This window comes from Eulemur rufifrons, chromosome 2 (assembly GCF_041146395.1).
Source record: "Eulemur rufifrons isolate Redbay chromosome 2, OSU_ERuf_1, whole genome shotgun sequence".
In the NCBI taxonomy this organism is placed as follows: domain Eukaryota; kingdom Metazoa; phylum Chordata; class Mammalia; order Primates; family Lemuridae; genus Eulemur; species Eulemur rufifrons.
The window spans coordinates 69,700,415-69,719,988 of NC_090984.1; the positions used below are offsets into that span (position 1 = coordinate 69,700,415).

General features: G+C 39.1%; 1 protein-coding gene and 1 non-coding gene across 3 annotated transcripts in view; both read right to left on the minus strand.

The window, feature by feature from the left end:
• Positions 1-11,437: 11,437 nt before the first annotated feature.
• On the minus strand, positions 11,438-11,569 carry LOC138381214 (small nucleolar RNA SNORA11). Its single transcript, XR_011233125.1, has one exon. It is a non-coding gene; the product is annotated as a small nucleolar RNA SNORA11 (small nucleolar RNA).
• A 3,338-nt stretch (positions 11,570-14,907) lies between these two features.
• The window catches only part of BAZ1A (bromodomain adjacent to zinc finger domain 1A), an 89,464-nt gene continuing 84,797 nt past the window's right edge, over positions 14,908-19,574 (minus strand). For both annotated transcript variants that reach the window (XM_069486476.1, XM_069486468.1), the window contains 3 exons: positions 18,948-19,090; positions 16,335-16,422; positions 14,908-15,899 (listed from right to left, as the gene is read on the minus strand). In XM_069486476.1, coding sequence (XP_069342577.1) covers positions 15,703-15,899; positions 16,335-16,422; positions 18,948-19,090 — 428 coding nt within the window. In that variant the 3' untranslated portion in view covers positions 14,908-15,702. The remainder of the gene's footprint in view (positions 15,900-16,334; positions 16,423-18,947; positions 19,091-19,574) is intronic.

The window sequence follows — 19,574 nt, forward strand, 5'->3', positions numbered from 1 at the left end:
CGGCGGGGCTCGGCGGGCCGCAGGCGGCGGGCGGGGCGGTCACGTGGGCACGCCGGGTCCCCCGCCGGCGCCGCCCCGCTCCCGGCCCCGGCCCCCCGCCCGCTCGCGTCCTCCGCCTGACCCCGGAGCGCGAGCCCTGCAGGCCGGGGCGGCGGCGCAGCGGCCGTGAAGCCCGGGGGCCCAGCCGGGCCGCTTCTGGCCCATGGGCATCACCCATCAGCCGGCCGGAGAAAGCGCTGGGTTCCCGGAGGGGCGTTTCCACGCTGCCCTGCTCCCGGGGTTCGGTGCGTGTGCGGGGAATTTTTTCCACTGATAGGGGCTGGATTTCAACGTTGTGAGGCTTTTTTTTTTTTTTTTTTTTTTTTGGAAAACCGTAAATCTGCATGAATTAATTGTTTAGATTTCTTTCCTTCAATTAAATGAGAATACCATAAGGGATCCGCTCCCCCCCCCCATAAGTAGAATTGGTAAATCACTTTTCTAGAGTGTGTAGTTGAAATTATAATGATAGAGAAAAATTAGGTGGTAACATTTCTTGGTAATATCCTTTTGTACTTCATAGGAAATGGACTGTACTCTCCGTTAGTGTACTGTCTCTTCATGAAGCCCCAGCTATAGCAGCTGACATCAAATAAGCCCACCCAACCGCTTCTAGCAAAGCCCATTCACTGAGCCAAGACGGCTTCTCTAACTTTTTTTGATAAATAAGTATCCCATTTATCATAGAAAAGATTGTCACTTTATACATTGAGGAAAATTTTCATGAAGACTTAATACTGAGGTTTTTTTTCCACCCCTCCCCGCCCCCGTCGTAGTCCAACACTGAGTTGATAATGAAAGTGTTACAAATGAAACCCTTCATGTGCTTATCTGCTTATAATGAAAGATGCTACCTTTTCTCCTAAATGTTTACCATTTTAGCCTCACTTTCTTCATTTGTAAAATTAGTAGAATGAACTTAAACTCTGATCAATAAACTTATTTTGTGAAAATGATTTGCACTAAAAAATTGTTACTGCCTGAAATTATTGGAACAAAACAAGTCAGTCCAGGTAAAACCTTGAAACAAACTAACCTCAAAATATGGTGTGCAGCAAGAACTTTGGGTTGAGTATTATTCCTGGCACTGCCCCATCTCTGTAACCTTGAAAGTCTCTCTTAACCTCTCCAGACCTCAGGTTGTTCATCTATAAAACAAGCTGTCATTAAATTATCTTTAAGGTCTTTTTCAGCGTAGGATTTCAGTTTCTGAGGATATCAGTGCTCATATACAGTAAGAAATGGTGCATATATGGTGGTCTCAGGATTAAGTTTAGGGATGGAATATCATAAAAGGGAGTTTGCCCTAGATTGTGTGATAACTTCTTATATCCAAATTTAATATATATATATGTGTATATATATATATTTTAGCCTTCCTAGAGGGGCTCCACACTGGATTGTCAGCAAACGCTTTCACAGGAAAGGTGTTCGCCTTTTCAGTGGCTCTTTTATTCTAAACTTGAGTGCGCTGGAACTGACTCATCCCTCCCTTGCAGCACTGATACTCAATCCCAGACTGACTGGTTTGCAGCTTTCTCTCCCCTCCCGACTCTGCCCCCACACGGTCCTTGCTGCCAATCTCAGGTTTCCCCAGTGCCTCGGTGCCCCAACTCAGCACTGATGTTTTTACTTTTTTGCTTCCCCATAGGAGCAAATATATTGGTTACTGATTCCCCCCCCCCAAAAAAAATATATATATATATTTTTTAGAGACAGAGTCTTGCTCTGTTGACCAGGCTGGAGTGCAGTGGCATGATCATAGTTCACTACAGTCTCGAACTCCTGGGTTTCAAGCGATTCCCCTGCTTCAGCCTCCCAAGTAGCTGGGATCATCGGCATGAGCCACCACACCGAGGCAAAATTTATTTTAAATGGAGCATGTTAGGTATTGCCCATGAAACATAGCTCTACTTTTATGTCCACATCTTGGGTTTGTTTTCTTAATTGGAAGATTGACTCAAAGACAAAGATTGAGAAGAAATTTCCCAATGTCTAAGCATGAATCCCAAGCAAGTACATAATACTTTATATTTAGCTGATACACTATCACTTATGAAACCTCTCACTTTATCTCTCTTGAACTTCCAAGAAAGTCATAAAGAATGGATCTCCAGAGCTCTGATCATCTTCCATGTGTGGGTATCAGCAACTCTTTTCCTTCCTGGATTCTTCCTCTTCCCAACATTGAAGATTTGTAGTAGCATAGGTAGAGACCAGGTCTGGTGACACTGGGACCTAGATTAGGTGTTGACCCTCTTCCACCAAAGCTGGGGATTCCAAAGATGTTAAGACACCGTCCAGCTCTAACGTCAACCACTTTCCAAGCCTCCTGGTCCCTCTTCCTCTTCCCAGAGTTTGCACCTCCCATGCTCTAGGATTCTTTTCCTGAAGATTTTTTGTTCTTGCATATATTTTGTGGCATTACATTAACTTGTTTACATGTTCTGCCACTCTACTGTACTGTAAGCTCCTTAAGGATCTAAGTCCTACTCATCTTTTGAATTTCTGGAACATGGCACATAGTAGATACTCAATAGATGCTGATATAATAAATTTAAGATGCTTTAATGCTATAAAGAGAACAAAAAGGAAGCTCCTGAAGATTGTGAGGCCTTTCTACACGCCCTTGTGAGGATGACTCTGAGAACCTCAGGACTGGTAGCAGCTCCCTCTCCTCACTCCTGTGAGTTATAACCAGAACTTACCACCGCTTGGTCAAGGGGCAGCATTACGAATAATTGCTGCATGTGTAGTGGAGGGATCTCAATGTCAGACACCATGTGTATTAGCATCATTGCTGCTGTAACAATTTACCACAAACTTAGTGGCTTAAAACAATGCAACTTCATTGTCTTACAGTTCTGGAGTCAGAAGTCAGAAGTAAGTCTTATGGGGCTAAAATCAAGGGGTGCCAGCAAAGCTTCATTGTTTTGGGAGGCTGTAGGGGGAGAATCTGTTTCTTTGCCTTTTCCAGCTTCTAGAGGCTGCCCCCCACCTGCAATCGCACCACTCCCACCTCTGCTTCAGTTATCACATCCCCTCTGACCCCGCCTCCCTCTTTCACTTATAAGGACCATTACAATTATTTTGAACTCCACGTGGTAGTTTAGAATAATTTCCCCTCTCTCAAAATCCTTAATTACATCGTTTGGCATGTAAGGTAACATTCACAGGTTCTGGGGCTTAGGACAGGAACATCTTTGGGGGGCCCATATCTGACTACCACACCTCATCTGTTCCTTGAGCAATTTCAAGCTCAAGCAAACAATTAACAGGTAGGACATAAGGGTCCTTGAACAATGTTGTACTAGAACACACATCTAAACTATTATCCATTGACTGGACCACCCATGGATGGCAGCAATGAACAACTATTAGGGACTAAGTGAGAGTAACCTCTGAATGGAGTCTCAGCTCTGACACTAGTAGTGGTACAATCTCAGGCCATTGATTTAACTCTAAGGCTCAGTTTCCTCATGTGTAAAATAGGGATTATATTACCCCTCCCTCTCGGGATTATGGAGAGGATCAAGTGAGATAATGTACGTAATGCTCCTGTCTAGCACAGAAATGGGAACCCTGGGGCTATTGTTACCACCGGTGGAGAGTGAAGATGAAAGCTCCGATTTTACCAACTCACTGGCAATAGCATGGAGCAGTCGCAGTGCTCACCAATTCTGAAGGCTCAGCTAGAGTTTGTTTACACAAGAGTCCTTAGAAAACTGAAGTGAATACCCACTAATATATATATTCCCCCAAGAAACGATCTAGATGGAGGTTCTGTGGCATGTAAAAGTTTGAAAATCATTTTTCAAGACCTATCTAAAATAATGAATTTGGAAGATTAGGCAGAAAAATTCTGTTCAAGCCCCACTCCCTGTCAAGAGACATCACACTCTCAGCTCCCACGGCCACTTCCTGACAAAGACAAGTGTAAGCACAAAGACACTCACCACTTCACAATGTACCTTTCTACCCACATACCTTCTTAACTCTGACATATCCTTCCTAACCCACGCCTGAGCTAAAAGACTGATGAGGAGGCAAGTCATGTATTTTTCTAAATCCAAGTTTGAACTTAGAACTAGAAAATAAACACAGTGGGAGGTATGTGTTGGAGTCTGATCTCTGTGACTCACTCTCTGATCCATAAAACTTGATTTGGGTCTTATATGTCTCATTTCTAGTTCTTTTCTAATTTAGGAGTGTGAGCTCACAATAAAGGAACTTAGCAGTTTGTGTCACATGAAGAGGTCATGAAGAGGTAGAAGTAGTGAAATGCAACAAGTAGTAAAATGTGGTTCAAAATGGTCTCAAACTCTACAAATACCAGCTTCAATGGCATAAATACATACAAGCTTCAATTTATTAACTCACAGATACAATTTATCAGATGCACTCACTGCTTATTTGTAACACCTCAAACACAACGTTAATTAATAGTGCCTTGATAGTAACTGAATTGTGATAGTAAGTAGCAACCAGTTGCCTAAAATATAAGTAGCACCTGAGAAAAGAAACTTGCTAGTAATTTATCTAAGATGGCAATCTTTGTTTAGTTTACTTTACTACAAAAGCTGTATATCATAAAACCATAGATGGAAAATCATATATGAAAAATGTAACATCTGAAAACTAAATGTTAACAGACTTGAGTAAGACTAGGAGAGCGATCAAAAAACAAATTCAAGAATGAAGAGTTTATTCATTTCATTCATTCATTCCATTTAACAAGTACCTCCATTGGGAGCTGGTAATGGAAAGATAAATACAACATAGTCCCTGTCTTGAAGAAAGTCCCGTGGGAATCCACAGCAAGGAAGCCAACGTTTATGAAACAATCCCATGCATGGTACAATGGCGTATGCACAGGATATCTTGTGCACACAAAGGAGGGCCACAAGCTCGGTCTGGAGTGAGTTGGGTCTTAAGGGACAAGTGGAAGTTAATTAGGCAGATAGAAGAAGGGCATTCAAAGCAAGGGAACCAAATGTACAAAGCTACAGCTCATCAGTAAAACATAAGAAATTCCAAGTAGTTTGCCGGAGCCTTGAGGCATGGTAGGGAATAAAGAAGGAGTGGTAGGAAGTAGTAGGTCTATGAGCCTTGTAGGCAATCCTACAGTCAGAACTTTATTCTGCATGTGATGAAGGAGACAAGAGTTCTCAAATGTGTTTTTAAAATAATAGCTATATTGAAATATCTTCAGACCAAGAAATGTACCCTTTTAAGTGTACCAAAGTTTTTTAGTATATTCACAGTCGTGTAACCATCAGGACCATCTAATTTTATAACATTTTTATCACCCCCAAAAGAGCAGCCACTCCACATTCTCTCTTCCCTTCAGCCCTTGGCAACCATTAATCTATCTCTAGTATATTTCCCTGTTCTGGACATTTCATATGAATGGAATTGTATAATATTTGGTCTTTGTGACTGGCTTCTTTCACTTAGTTTAACATTTTCAAGGTTCATCCAGGCTGTAGCATGTATCAGTACTTTATTCCTTTTTCTGTTACATGGAAATACCACATTTCTTTTTCCATTCATCAGTCGATAGACATTTGAATTGTTTGCCTTTTTGGCTACTATGAATAATGCTGCCATGAGCATTCATGTACAGATTTTTGTATGAATATATATTTTCATTTCTTTTAGGTATAAACCTATGAGTGGAATTACTAGGTCATGGGGTATGTTTAACATTTTGGAGAGCTGTCAAACTGTTTTCCGAAGTGGCTGGCCCATTTAATAATCACACCCACACATTTTTTTTTTTTTTTTTGACAGAGTCTCGCTCTGTTGCCCGGGCTAGAGTGAGTGCCATGGCGTCAGCCTAGCTCACAGCAACCTCAAACTCCTGGGCTTAAGCGATCCTACTGCCTCAGCCTCCCGAGTGGCTGGGACTACAGGCATGCGCCACCATGCCCAGCTTATTTTCTCTTATATATATTTAGTTGGCCAGATAATTTCTTTCTATTTTTAGCAGAGACGGGGGTCTCACTCTTGCTCAGGCTGGTCTTGAACTCCTCACCTTGAGCAATCCACCCACCTCAGCCTCCCAGAGTACTAGGATTACAGGCGTGAGCCACCGCGCCGGGCCTAATTTCTTAATAAATATGTCAATAGAAACATTTTTTTAAAAAAGGTATTGAGTTCTTACTATACAGTGCCAGAAACTGTGCTAGACACTGGAAGTAGATGGTGAATGAAACAGACATAGTCTAATGAGAAAGTAACTGGGGTCCCTGGTATAGACTAGGGGAAGTAAAGTTTTCTCCAGTTGAAGGGTCCTGGCAACAAAGGCAAAGCATGACAAAAGAAAGATTCCGAGCTAAGGAGGTTGGCTCTTTTGGGAAAATAAAAGGACAGTAGAACTAGCGTGTGGTGGATAAGAAGGAAAGCTTCCAGATGATGCTGAAGAAATAGTCAGGAGCCAGTTAATGCAAGGCTTTATAAACCATGATCCAAACTGTATTTTGAGGCTCCCCGGGGTGCCCCAGCAAACTCAGAGGGCGCCTTCTATATCTTTAAATTTTAAGGGAAACACAGCGCTATCTGTCGGACACCACGGGAACTACAATCTCGAGGTGGTTTACACTTCCAAATCGTGCTCTGTTCCTTTCGATGTATTTTTTCGCCCTTGATGTGTTAAAAAGCAACCCCCACGGGAAAATCAGCGTGGGGTAGGAAATGAAGATGGCTTTGTCTAATACAATTCGAAGGTTTAAGAAGTTATGCAGTGCTGAATAGGGGCCAAGTTGTTAGGTCATGAATATTTCTTTTGGCCTGAGAGTGCTTTGAAAAGATTACTGAGACGCTAAGGGCAACTTGAGCCGAGATTTGGGAGCCTCTACTGTTAAGGATTTGGGGTTTTGTTCCAAGTGTTACAGGTTTAAAACCTATGAAAAGGTTTGAAATGGGGAGAATGTCATGGAGGCCTTAATCTTTTCTAGTAAGATATTTTAAAAATCTAGACATTTTACCTACAGCGATTTTGCTTTAACTTACTTGTTCAATTATCACAATATCTTAGGTTTGAATTTCAAAACTCTAATTAAGAGCTGTAATATTTTCCTCCCTTACAGATAATTTTGCCCCAAGGCCAGTTAGACACCAATCAAGAATCAAAGCAGAGGTGGTTTAAGTGGTTTTTAAATTGTTCCTCATTCCACAAACTGTCTAAAGAGTGGGGAGGGGAAGGACCCACTACTCTGGTGACTCTGGGCTCACTTAAAGTTGGAAAGGATAGGACAGTATTCCCACAATGCCTCCTTTTCAAGTTGCTTGACATTTTTATCCTCTCAAATGGGCGTGACCATTATAGCAGAGATTGCCGGTGCCACCACTGCCCATTCTGCCCCTCTCCTTTAGTGAAAGAACATCAGTCTCCATTTTATTTGGAGATCATGCCCCCAGATTCCAGCTTCTCTGGTAAGAGACGTGGCCTTGTGACCAATTCTACCAATTGGAGAACTTTCTAGAAGGCTGCTGAAAAGGAGCTGACTCAGCTGGTGAGTGTGTTCTGTCTGCCCTTTCTTCTTTTGGCTTGTGTCACAGACTTGATGGTTAGAGGGCCACTAGCCCTCTTGGACCTCTTCTGCAGTTTTTGGGAAGTTTGAGAAAAATTGATATTAGTTCTTTAAACATTCGGTAGAATTCAGCAGTGAAGCCATCAGGTCCTGGACTTTTCTTTGATGGGAGACATCACTGATTTAATCTCCTTACTCTTTATTCATCTGTTCAGATTTTCTATTTCTTCCTGGTGCAGTCTTGGTACATTGTATGTTTCTAGAAATTCATTTATTTCTTTTAGGTTATCCAATTTGTTGGTATACAATTGTTCATAGTGGTCTCTTATGATCCTTTCTATTTCTGTGGTGTCAGTTGTAATGTCTGCTCTTTCATTTCTAATTTTGTTTGAGTCTTCTTTTTGTTAGTTTAGCTAAAGGTTTTTTAAACTTTTATCTTTTCTATTGTTTTTTGAATCTCATTTATTTTTTTGAGACAGGGTCTTGCTCTGTTGCTCATCATAGCTCACTGTAACCTCAAACTCCTGGGTTCAAGTGATCCTTCTGCCTCAGCCTCCTGAGTAGCTGGGACTATACAGGTGTGCACCACCATACCTGTCTAATATTTTCTATTTTTTATAGAGACTGGGGTCTTGCTATGTTGCTCAGGCTGATCTGCAACTCCTGGGTTCAAGCAATCCTCTCACCTTGGCTTCCCAAAGTGCTAGGATTACAGGTGTGAGCCACAGCGCCGGGCTTTCTGGTCTCTTTTAATTATTTCTGCTTTGCTTTTGTTATTTCCTTCCAACAGCTAAGTTTGGGCTTCCTTTGCTCTTCTTTTTCTAGTTCCTTCAGGTGTAATGTTAAGTTGTTTATTTCACTACAGGCGTGTGCCTAACTCTTTAAAATTCGTCCAAGCTGGGCACAGTGGTACATGCCTCTAATCCCAGTTACCTGGGAGGCTGAGGTGGGTGGAATGGATTGCTTGAGGCCATGGTGTTCAAGGCCAGCCTGGACAACATAGTGAGATCCTGTTTCAAATAAATAAATAAGATTCATCCACATTCACTTTTTAAATTTAGTTAATTCATAATTGCCATGTAGTATTTTCACTGTGCAAATTTACCACAACTTATCCATTTCCTGCTTATGGACATTTGGGATATTTCAGTTTTTTATTACTGTAAGCAATGCCTCAGTGAATATCTTTGGACATATCTCCATCTATATAGATCCTGGGGTTTCTCTAGAAACAGATTTACTGGGTCAGCTTCACTAGAAATACCAAATTACTCTCCAGAGTGTTTGTACCAGTTTATACTCCCACCAGTGGTGTATGAGTCCCCCACTGATCACATTCTTGCCAACACTAATATACGACTCTAATTTTTGCCGGTTTAACTGTGTGAACGGGTATTTTGCCATGATTTTAATTTTCACTTTACCAGTGAGATTGAACATTCTTAACTATGACAGTTCATATACTTTACAGACATTTTCTGTAGGATCATTTTTCTTTTCCTTATTTATAGCAGTTCTTTATACATTCTGTATACCAACCCTTGTCTATATGTTGCAAATATCTTCTCCTGTTCTCTGGACTGTCTTTTCATTTTGTTTATGGTGTCCCCTTGTTGCTCCATAGAAATATTGTTTTATAGAGATGCCCCCTATAATATTGAGACAGAAATGATTTAAAGATAAGGAAATAATAGAAAATAATAGAATATGGAAATAAAAGAATACACAGAGACAAAAGTACAGTTTTATAGACTTTATAGGTGGAGGATTCGGGAGACCCTACATCTCCTAAGCCAAGAAGCTAAACGAAAATTATGCGGTAGAATTTGTCAAGTTATTCCTTTATGGGTTCTGCTTCTTTTTTCCTTCCCCTCCCTCCCTTTCTTCCCTTTCTCCTCTTTCAAGAAATCTTTCCTATTTGAATAGTGACTAAATATTTGACAAGATCAAAGCATTAGTATTTAAGTGTTTTAGAGTAATAATGGTATTGTGGTCCCTTTTCTGGTAGAGATACATATTGAAATGTTTACAGATGAAATAGTGTGATAAGCCGAATTTTCTTCAAAATAACATGGGGAAAGAGTGGGTAAGGGCAAAAGCAAGACTGGCCATCGGCTGATAATTGTCAAAGCTGGGTGATGGGTACAGGGGTGGGGGAGTCATTCTAGTATTCTATCTAATTTTGTATGTCAAAAAAATTTCATAATAAAAAGAGAGGAGACATCCTTTCCTACCCTGATTTTAAAATATTTTCCTATATTTCCTTCAAATAATTTTAAAGTTTTATTTTTTGCGATTAGGTCTCTAAGCCCCAGGTGACCCTGAAGAACACCATAGAAGAGGACCAGAGAACAAGCTTTAACTGGATTACATAAAAGATGTTGAAAAACGAATGCTTTTGTAGTTGGCCAGGTCCTATGACAATCTTTGCCCTACGAAAGCTCATTCCAAAGCCAGGAGTTTGCCTTGGCTATGTGGAACCACACTTTCTTACTCAAATTTGAAGAATGAAGCCCATTATTTTCTATAAAATAGGAATAAATGAAGTATTTGACATTTACTAAAAGATTCTTAAACCCTTGTTCTCATTTTAACTATCCTTTTTTTTGGCCATAGGTCAGAATCTTTCATTTCTATGTATTTATTTTTATTTTTTGAGGCAATGTTTCACTCTGTCACCTAGGCTAGAGTGCAGTGGTGCACAGCTCACTGCAACCTCCAACTCCTGGGCTCAAGTGATCCTCCTGCCTCAGCCTCTGAGTAGTTGGGACTACAGGTGTGCACCACCATGCCAGGATAATTTTTGTATTTTTTGTAGAGATGGGGCCTTGCTGTGTTGCCCAGGCTGGCCTTGAACTCCTGGCCTCAAGTGATCCTCCCACCTAGGACTCCCAAAGTGCTGGGATTATGGGCATGAGCCACAGCGCTCAGCCTGTGTGCATGTACATATTTCAAAACATAATGTTGCACGTGCTACATACATTTTTTTTTTTGCTACCAAAGACGGTAAGCACAAGAGATATATACAATTTTTGACAATTAAAAAATTTTAAAAACCCACAAAAAAAGGGATTCTGCCTTTGGAATTTCTACCTTCAAAGTAACAGGCACATTTAGGGAAACAGAGCTTCTTCTGAATTTTGGGGGGGGAGTGGCAGATGTTTTTGGCAGATGTTTCCTAGCTCCACTTGGAGAGTTCAAGCTAAGAGTCTTTGATGTACTGGGATTTCTAACACATGTGAGCTCTCCCTCCACACTTTCCCTAATTCTACCAGATGTAGCCAAATTGTTCATAGTGAGTCCATCAACTTATAACTTGCTTTAGTTACAGATCTGCCTTCTATTATTATATAGGATGGGTTTCTAGATGTTCTTTTGATTTGTGATTTGCCAACTTCCCTCCAAGAAATTGCCTGGACTGGTGGACCTTTTTTCTTAATTTGTCTTAAGAGACCACATTGTTCTGCCACCCAGTAAGTTAAACAAATGCCATACTTTGCAGAGGCTGACCGAGTTAGTTTAGACATTAGAGAGAAAAAAGATGAATTGAAATAGAGGAAGATATTAGGGAAGAAACATATGGCTTGGAAAAAAATTTTTTTTTTCATTTTCATTCTGCTTAATGTATTTTATTTCTCTTAATACTTCCTATTTGACCTATGGATTATTTATTAGTGTTTTGTTTTGTTTCTGAGTGTTGGGCTTTAACAAATGTATAATGGCATGTAACCATCATTACAGTATCATACAGAATAGTTTCCAGTCCCTAAAACTCCCTTGTGCTCTATTTATTCAGCCCTCTGTTCCTCCCTCTGAGTCCCTGGCCAATCTCTCAAGAACTACTCTTTTTCTCTGTTTTCCTCAAGTGTAGGGCATTTGTTTGTAGGGAGGCCCCAAGTTCTGTGCCACCCTTTGTCACAATGACCCCAGATTCCTGTTGGGTGTGTTGTAAACAGAGGAGCCACTCTTCAGGCCCCCTGCTCTGAGCATACCCCAGGGACCACTTTCTAAAGTTGATTTTTCTTCTTATAGGTATTTGGACAACATACTGGCAGACTATTTTCTAGTATACACTTCAAACAAAGGTATACTCCTATTTGGGCTCTGGCTTTATATGGGTTTTCAGTTCACCTCTGACTCCATGCAGGTTTGACTATCAACTCTCCTTCCCTGGCTGGCATGCCCCACAGTGCCCCAGCCAGGGGAGCTACAGCTTCCACTCATGTGATTACCAGAATGGTTTTTCATCCTCTTTTGTGCACTTAGCTACGAATTTATCAGATGCTTGTAGTATTTTAGTTAACATTTCTGGGTGTCTTAAAAATATAAAGTTTACAATTTAAAAATTTATTGTGGTAAAATATATACAACATAAAACTTACCATTTATCTTTAAGTGTACAATTCAGTGGCATTAAGAATATACGCACACTGTTGTGCAACCATCGCCACTATCCATTTCCAGAACTATTGTTCAGCATCCAAACACAAACTCTGTTCTGAGTGTTTTAAACAAGTTTTTAGGTTGTCCACTTCCTGCTGATGAAGCGGAGGTAGAAAGACATTTCAGGCGGAAGGCACAGCAAATGAAAAGGCATGGAGTTTTACAAGAGGCCCAGAACCTGAGAAACAAGAGTCCAGTGTGACAGGAACCAATACATAAATATTGTCGTGGAAAGTGATAGATGAGGCTGACAGAGTGGTGTCAGATCATGCAGGCCGTGTTAATCCCATTGTAGGTAATAGGGAAAGGAATTTTAGAAATAGGAAATTGAGTTGCTTACTTTTGTTATTTAGGAAGATTAACTTAAATAACAGGGAGATCTTGCAGTGATTACAGCCCTATACTGGCAATTGTCCAGAGTTCGTTGATATATTTTGTCCAGTATTTTAGTTGTTTACAGCAGGATGTCAAATCCAGTACCAAACTCCTCCTTCATGGATAGAAATGGAAGTCCATAGTTAAGTTTAGCTGTGGGAGTGTATGAGATTGCTCGGGGACTTTATGTAGTCTTAGAATAAAAGAGAACCAAAGACAAAGAGCATAGGTGAATCCCAACATTTTTATTATTTAAGACAGGGTCTCACTCTGTCACCCAGGCTGGAGTGCACTGGCACGATCACAGACCACTGCAGCCTCAAACTCCTGGGCTCGAATGATCCCACTGCCTCAACCTCCCAAGTAGCTGGCATTACAGATGTGTGCCACCATGCCCAGCTAATCTTAAAATTTTTTTTGTAGGGACAGGGTCTCACTATGTTGCCCAGGCTGGAGGGCAGTGGCGGGATCACAGCTAACTGCAGGCTCCAGCTCCTGGGCTCAAGCAATTCTGCTTCAGCATCGCAAGTAGTTGGGACCACAGATGTGTACCCATATCCAGCTATTTTTTCTTATTTTTTGTAGAGATGGGGTCTCACTATATTGCCCAAGCTGAGCTTAAACTCTTGGGCTTAAGTGATCCTCCCACCTTGGTCTGTGCTGTGATGACAGGCGTCAGCCACTGTGCCTGGCCACAGAACTGCCTTATTTAATACAAAAAGCATTTCACATACTTACTAGGTGCAAAGGCTATAAAGTATTGCATTAAAGGGCCTGGTACATAATAAGATGGATTAATTTTTTTCTCTCTGGCACTCTCTTTTGCAATTACAAATCAAGTATTTTTAGAAATATAATTTATCTGAGTTTAGAGACAAATGTCTCCGTCATCATATTGAACTCCAGTACTCTCAATCATGTTTTTGTTTCACCTATTTCATTATGTAGTCCTTTCTCCTTGAATAAAAACATGAGAGCAAAGCAGGAGTCACATAATGCTGGTTGCTTTCTTGGTCATGTTAACATTACATTCTCAGTCACGAACATACACTCCTTGTCTGTTAACCTCATGGCTATATAAAAGTTTTAATTACTACAGATATGATGATTTTTGCATATTGAAAGTTAATGTATTACTTTAACTGAGTCTGACAAAGGCAAGGCATAAATATAAATTGCAAGCTTTATGACTGATGTTCAGACTAAATAATTCCACAAGTAGTCAGTCAGAAATAGTTCCTTCTTAGTGTTTATTGTCTAGAAGAAAAGGAAATATAAAATTACTTGTTAACATTAAAAAGTAAATATTACATAATCAAATAATTTACTTTCTATTAAAATATAATTATATTTTCAGAACTGTCCCTTGATATTTAAATATTAAGTAAAATTTTCTAAGAAATTTGGTTATTGGCATATACAATTATTACAAATTTACCAAAAGTCATAGATATGAACATATTTATGCAAAGAATCTAAAAATCAATGATCTTAAACTATATGAGAAAGAAATAAAAAAGGGGTAACTTGCCAAATAAACTAACCTAATTAAACAAGAATGCAGTATATTCAAGATTTCAGATAAGAAAATAGAGGGAAGTTTCTCCTGCCCACCAAAAAGCCCTACAGAAGGCATCTGCCTCTTGCATCCTAAAAAGGAAAAGCCACCGTTACAAAATTGAGGTCCTGGCTGGGTGCAATGGCTCACACCTGTAATCCTAACACTTTGGGAGGCTGAGGCAGGAGGACTGCTTGAAGCGAGGAGTTTGGGACCAGCTTGAGCAACATGGCAAGACCCTGTCTCTACAAAAATAAGAAAAATTAGCCGGGCATGGTAGTGCACACCTGTAGTCCCAGCTACTCAGGAGGCTGAGGAGGAGGATCCCTTGAGCCTAGGAGTTTGAGGTTGCAGTGAGCTTATGATGATGCCACTGCCCTCTAGCCTGGGCAACAAAGTGAGACTCTGTCTCAAAACAAAACAAACAAAAAAACTGGGGTCCCTGTATGTCTCCCACACCTAAGAAATAGCTCCTTTTATATACATATGTGTGTGTGTGTGTATGTATACATATATTAGGTATATTTTAATTTTTATTTCCAGAGTGTTTCTTAACTAGGTGAGCATATTCCAAATTTTCTTTCCTCTTTTTAATGAGAATCCATGCATAAAATGTTACTGTTTTTGGCTGGGCGTGGTGGCACACACCTGTAGTCCCTGCTCCTAGAGAGGATGAGGCAGGAGGATAGCTTGAGCCCAGGAGTTTGAGGTTGCAGTGAGCTATGATGATACCACTGTACTCTAGCCTGGGTGACACAGTGAGACTCTTGTCTCAAAGAAAAAAAAAAAAGTTACTGCTTTTGATGAGCTGTATCTCACTCCTCAAGGGTTTAGGCAGAAAAAGATGCAAATTACTGTTATAGAGATTCAGGTACAATAAAACACTGGTTTCTGTGGTATGTATGTATCACATGCAAACTTCCAGTTCTGATTTGTAAAAATTTCAGAAATTCAGAATACTTGAAAAAAAGTTATCATTTTATTTGTACACTTAAAGTTGTACATAGAAACTTGTAATACAGTTCTGTAAAACTGAAAGAACTGTCAGGGAAAAAGGAAGGGTGTTACCTGTTTTTGATTGATCATTAAGGAAGTTAGAGAAATAAAACAAAAACACAGTATAAGGTTTAAAAAAATTAAGAACATTTTTCAGGTATAAATTTTATAAATACAAAACAAATTCACAAATTACTTTGAATGCTAAATAAATATCAAATTAATAAACTCAGACTTAATACCTTCAGCCAGCACTGGTACAGCATTTCAAGGATATAAAATTAGATTCATTCATGTGTAGTGTTGAAAAGAATATGCTCATTAAACAGTCCTTAGACATATACACATTTTTTAAACTGTGCTATTGTAGAAGACTCATCTGTAGATAAATCTCCCTTAATACCACAACTTCTAAAAAAATCAATAACAAAATTAGTCATAGGTGAAAAAATATTTTCCAAGATATGTGGACACATGAATGATCTCAAAAATGTACAAAGGCCTCTGTAAACCAGTACTGTAGCCAATACATCTATCAAACTTATTAGATACTGAACAAAATTGTAGCAAAGAAAATCTTTCCTACATTCTCCTGAGTGCTTAATATTAAAATTGAGAATATAGTGCAGGCCACATTTCAATGTGGTCAATCAGTTGTTATTGCTTTATACATATGTCTGCTTTGGAGCATGATTTAATGTTCCATTTTCATGAACAATTTGTTTTTCCTCAAATACATCCTTTAGAAGGACAAAATTAGATTCGTGACTTTTTTGCAGCTGGTGGTGTGCTAACTTGATCCACATTGCTGGGTGTGACATGGAGTCCAAGCTTTTGAGCCTGAATATGAAAAAATGCTTGAAGCCTAGTTCCAGCTTTTGCTTCACTTGTGTTACGAGGGTTGTATTCAAAGCAGTTCGAAAACATTAACTCAATATCATCAATAAACTCAGCTAGAGAGGAAAAGAAGCAAAAAAGATTAGAATGCAAGTACATAAATTATAATTTTTACTTGTGTCATATCTAGAAACTTCATTAAGAAAATGGAAGCCCACTTTTTTCTTTAGAAAAGATGAGTCTGAAACAAGGTAGCAGAACTGAAGCTTCAAGTTGTTTGAACTACACATACTTTAAAATTGTTTTATTGAAACTATGCAGTTAGGTAATTATATATTAATACATTATGTAATTATAAAGAATTTTTTTAATAAATATCTTTAACTCATTTGATCCTAATCTATCTTTCACCTCCATATATACTAATGAGCATTTTAGGGACCTCTTGGGATGCCATCCTTAAAACTACATTAACATGCATCCTTTAAAACAAAATAGCCTGTACCTCATTAAACAAAAGCGATTATCTAGGAAAAACATAAATTACTTACATGCTAATTTATATTCACATTTATTCACTTTTTCACGAATTATATTTAAGGCAATGGGCTTTTTGATGATGTCGTAGTAGTCTGGGACCTGTAAAATAATTCAAATATAAGTATCTCCATACAGAAAATTTAATCAGAGTAGGTGGTCAAATACATAAAGGTTTTACATTTTAAGAGCAACTCATTATTAACCTCTGAATACTATTATTCCACTAAAATCATGTAATATATTTTCAGTTACTGTACTATTGTAGAAGCCTATTTGATATCATTAAAAATGTTAATTTATTGTGAAAAGAAAAAAATTATGGTCTTGTTCATGGCTCTCTCCCCCTCTTAATAAGCAGATACACACACATACATACATATATGAAAATTTGTCACTGTAATCAAAAGAAAAAATTTCTTTAATGAGCATTATTACATTTGTAATAAGAAATAAACGTAACAAAGCTTAATTCAAGACAAGAACTACCCAGGAAAAATTAGTCTAATGAGTCAAACTAAGATTTGATTTTTTTAGATGCTATTCATTAATTTTCACATTCTTGCTCTAGAAAGCTCAAAGCAGAATTCTAATGATGTCACTTCTTCATTCGGAAACCTTTGCCCATATACTGACAAGTAAGACCCTAACACACCTTTGGCTCCATTCAAACTACCTACCATTCTCCATGTTCTCATTTCTGAGTATTTAACTTACAGTCCCTTTTTCCTGAAACATCCTTATTCCAGTTCTCCCTGTTGAAATTCTACGTCTTCAGTGACCAGTCCAAGTAGTTCTTCCATAAATTTCTTTCTTTTTATATTAAAAATTTTTTTGTAGAGATGGGGTTTTGCTATCTACGTTGGCCAGGATGGCCTCAAAGTTCTGGGTTAAAGCAATCCTCTTGCCTTGGCCTCCCAAAGCGCTGGGATTACAGGTGTGAGCCACTATGCCCAGCCAAAAACTTTCTAATTCCTGTTATTTCCTCCCTGTAAAATGTTCAAATCAATCTCTTTTTCTTCTCTGCTTCTGTACTACCACAACTTTTATTACAGTAGCATAACAGTTTTATCTCTGTTATATAGCACATCACATTCTGCCATACATATATTAAATATAAATAACTGGCCGGGTGCAGTGGCTCACGCCTGTAATCCTAGCACTCTGGGAGGCCGAGGCGGGTGGATTGCTCGAGGTCAGGAGTTCAAAACCAGCCTGAGCAAGAGCGAGACCTTGTCTCTACTAAAAATAGAAAGAAATTATCTGGCCAACTAAAAATATATATATATAAAAAAAAATTGCCGGGCATGGTGGCACATGCCTGTGGTCCCAGTTACTCGGGAGGCTGAGGCAGAAGGATTGCTTGAGCCCAGGAGTTTGAGGTTGCTGTGAGCTAGGCTGATGCCACGGCACTCACTCTAGCCTGGGCAACAAAGCGAGACTCTGTCTCAAAAAAAAAAAAAAAAAAAAAAAAAAAAAAAATATATATATATATATCTAACTAACTACAGTACCATCTCATATCCCTAAGTTAGGTCAGGCTATCGCTGTCCTTTAAGAATACCTATCTTTTATATCAGTGTTTCTCAAAGTGTGGTCTCTGGACCAGGATCAGCATCATCGGGGAACTTGTCAGAAATACAAATGGTTGGTCATCATCCCATATCTAATGAATCAAAAACTCTGGGGTGAGGCTCAGGAATCTGCATTTTAATAAGCCCTCCAATGATTCTGATGCATGCTGGAGTTTAAGAACCATTATTTTACACAAGAGAAATATCATTAATGGTACTCAATTGAATTAACTCTATTCCTATTCATTACACAGAACAAAAGCAGTGAGGTCATTTCAACACACTGTCGTTTATAAAGAATCAGTCACGGAATTAGAAGGGACAGAAGAGGCTATGCTTTCTTTCTTTTTTTGAGATAGTCTTGTTCTATTGCCCAGGCTAGAGTGCAGTGGCCTGATCACAGCTCACTGCAACCTCTAAGCCCCAGTCTCAAGCAATCCTCCTGCCTCAGCCTCCCAAATAGCTGCCACCATACTCAACTACATTTTTCTCTTTTTTGTAGAGATGGAGTCTCATTATGTTGCCCAGGCAGGTACTGAATTCCTGGCCTCAAGCAATCCTCCTACCTCCGCCTCCCAAAGTGCTGGGATTACAGGTATGAGCCACTCTGCCTGGCCAGGACACTGTGCTTTCTAACTCCATTGTTTTCAATATAGGAACAACTTTTTAAGCGTTTCTTTTTTTGAGACAGAGTCTCGCTTATTGCCTGGGCTACAGTGAGTGCCGTGGCGTCAGCCTAGCTCACAGCAACCTCAAACTCCTTGGCTTAAGCAATCCTACTGCCTCAGCCTCCCGAGTAGCTGGAACTACAGGCATGTGCCACCATGCCCAGCTAATTTTTTCTGTATATATTTTTAGTTGGCCAGATAATTTCTTTCTATTTTTAGTAGAGACAGGGTCTTGCTCTTGCTCAGGCTGTTTTTTTTTTTTTTTTTTTTTTTTAAATAAGACAGTAATAGGTATTTTGACTATCTCAAAGTTGCCATGCAGACTAAATCAGAAAATACACATGAACACAATTTATAAAGTGTTATAGCCTGATAATATTATTACCTGGATTTTAGAAACCAGTTTCAAAAAAGGCCAGCTGTCATCATGTCGTACCAATTCCACAACAAGTTGTTCAAAGGCAGACAGTTCATGAACTCCTCCCTGTCTGCCAGAACTCCTTCGACTCAGTGTCACAGGAGATGACTCTGAATAAATAATTAAAATATTTTATGTGATAAGAAAGCAAAATATTTGATCACCACAAACTAAGAGTACATATAAATGAAAATCAAATTCAAACTGAATATTCACTCTATTCACTGAGATGTAAACTTATTTTCTGAGAGAGAAAAATCTGAAACAAATATTATTTCCTTTTTGATCTTAAAAATTTCCTACTAAAAAACATTCATTTAAAAAAATATCACTTTTATTACTACTGACATTTAAAAAAGGAACAGCATTGAAGAGATAAAGGATAATAAAGAGATTAAGAATAAAGATTACTATAACCAAAAATCAGAATTAAAAGATAGCTGCTGACCACTCCCTAAAAATATTACTGCCTCCAACCCTGCTCCTACCCCCAAATCCAGTATTTTACATGGGAACCTTATCAATAACCTAATGTAGCTTATTTAGGTAATTACGAATATGTGTGTTTTGAGGGAGGAAAAGTAGGAGAGAATG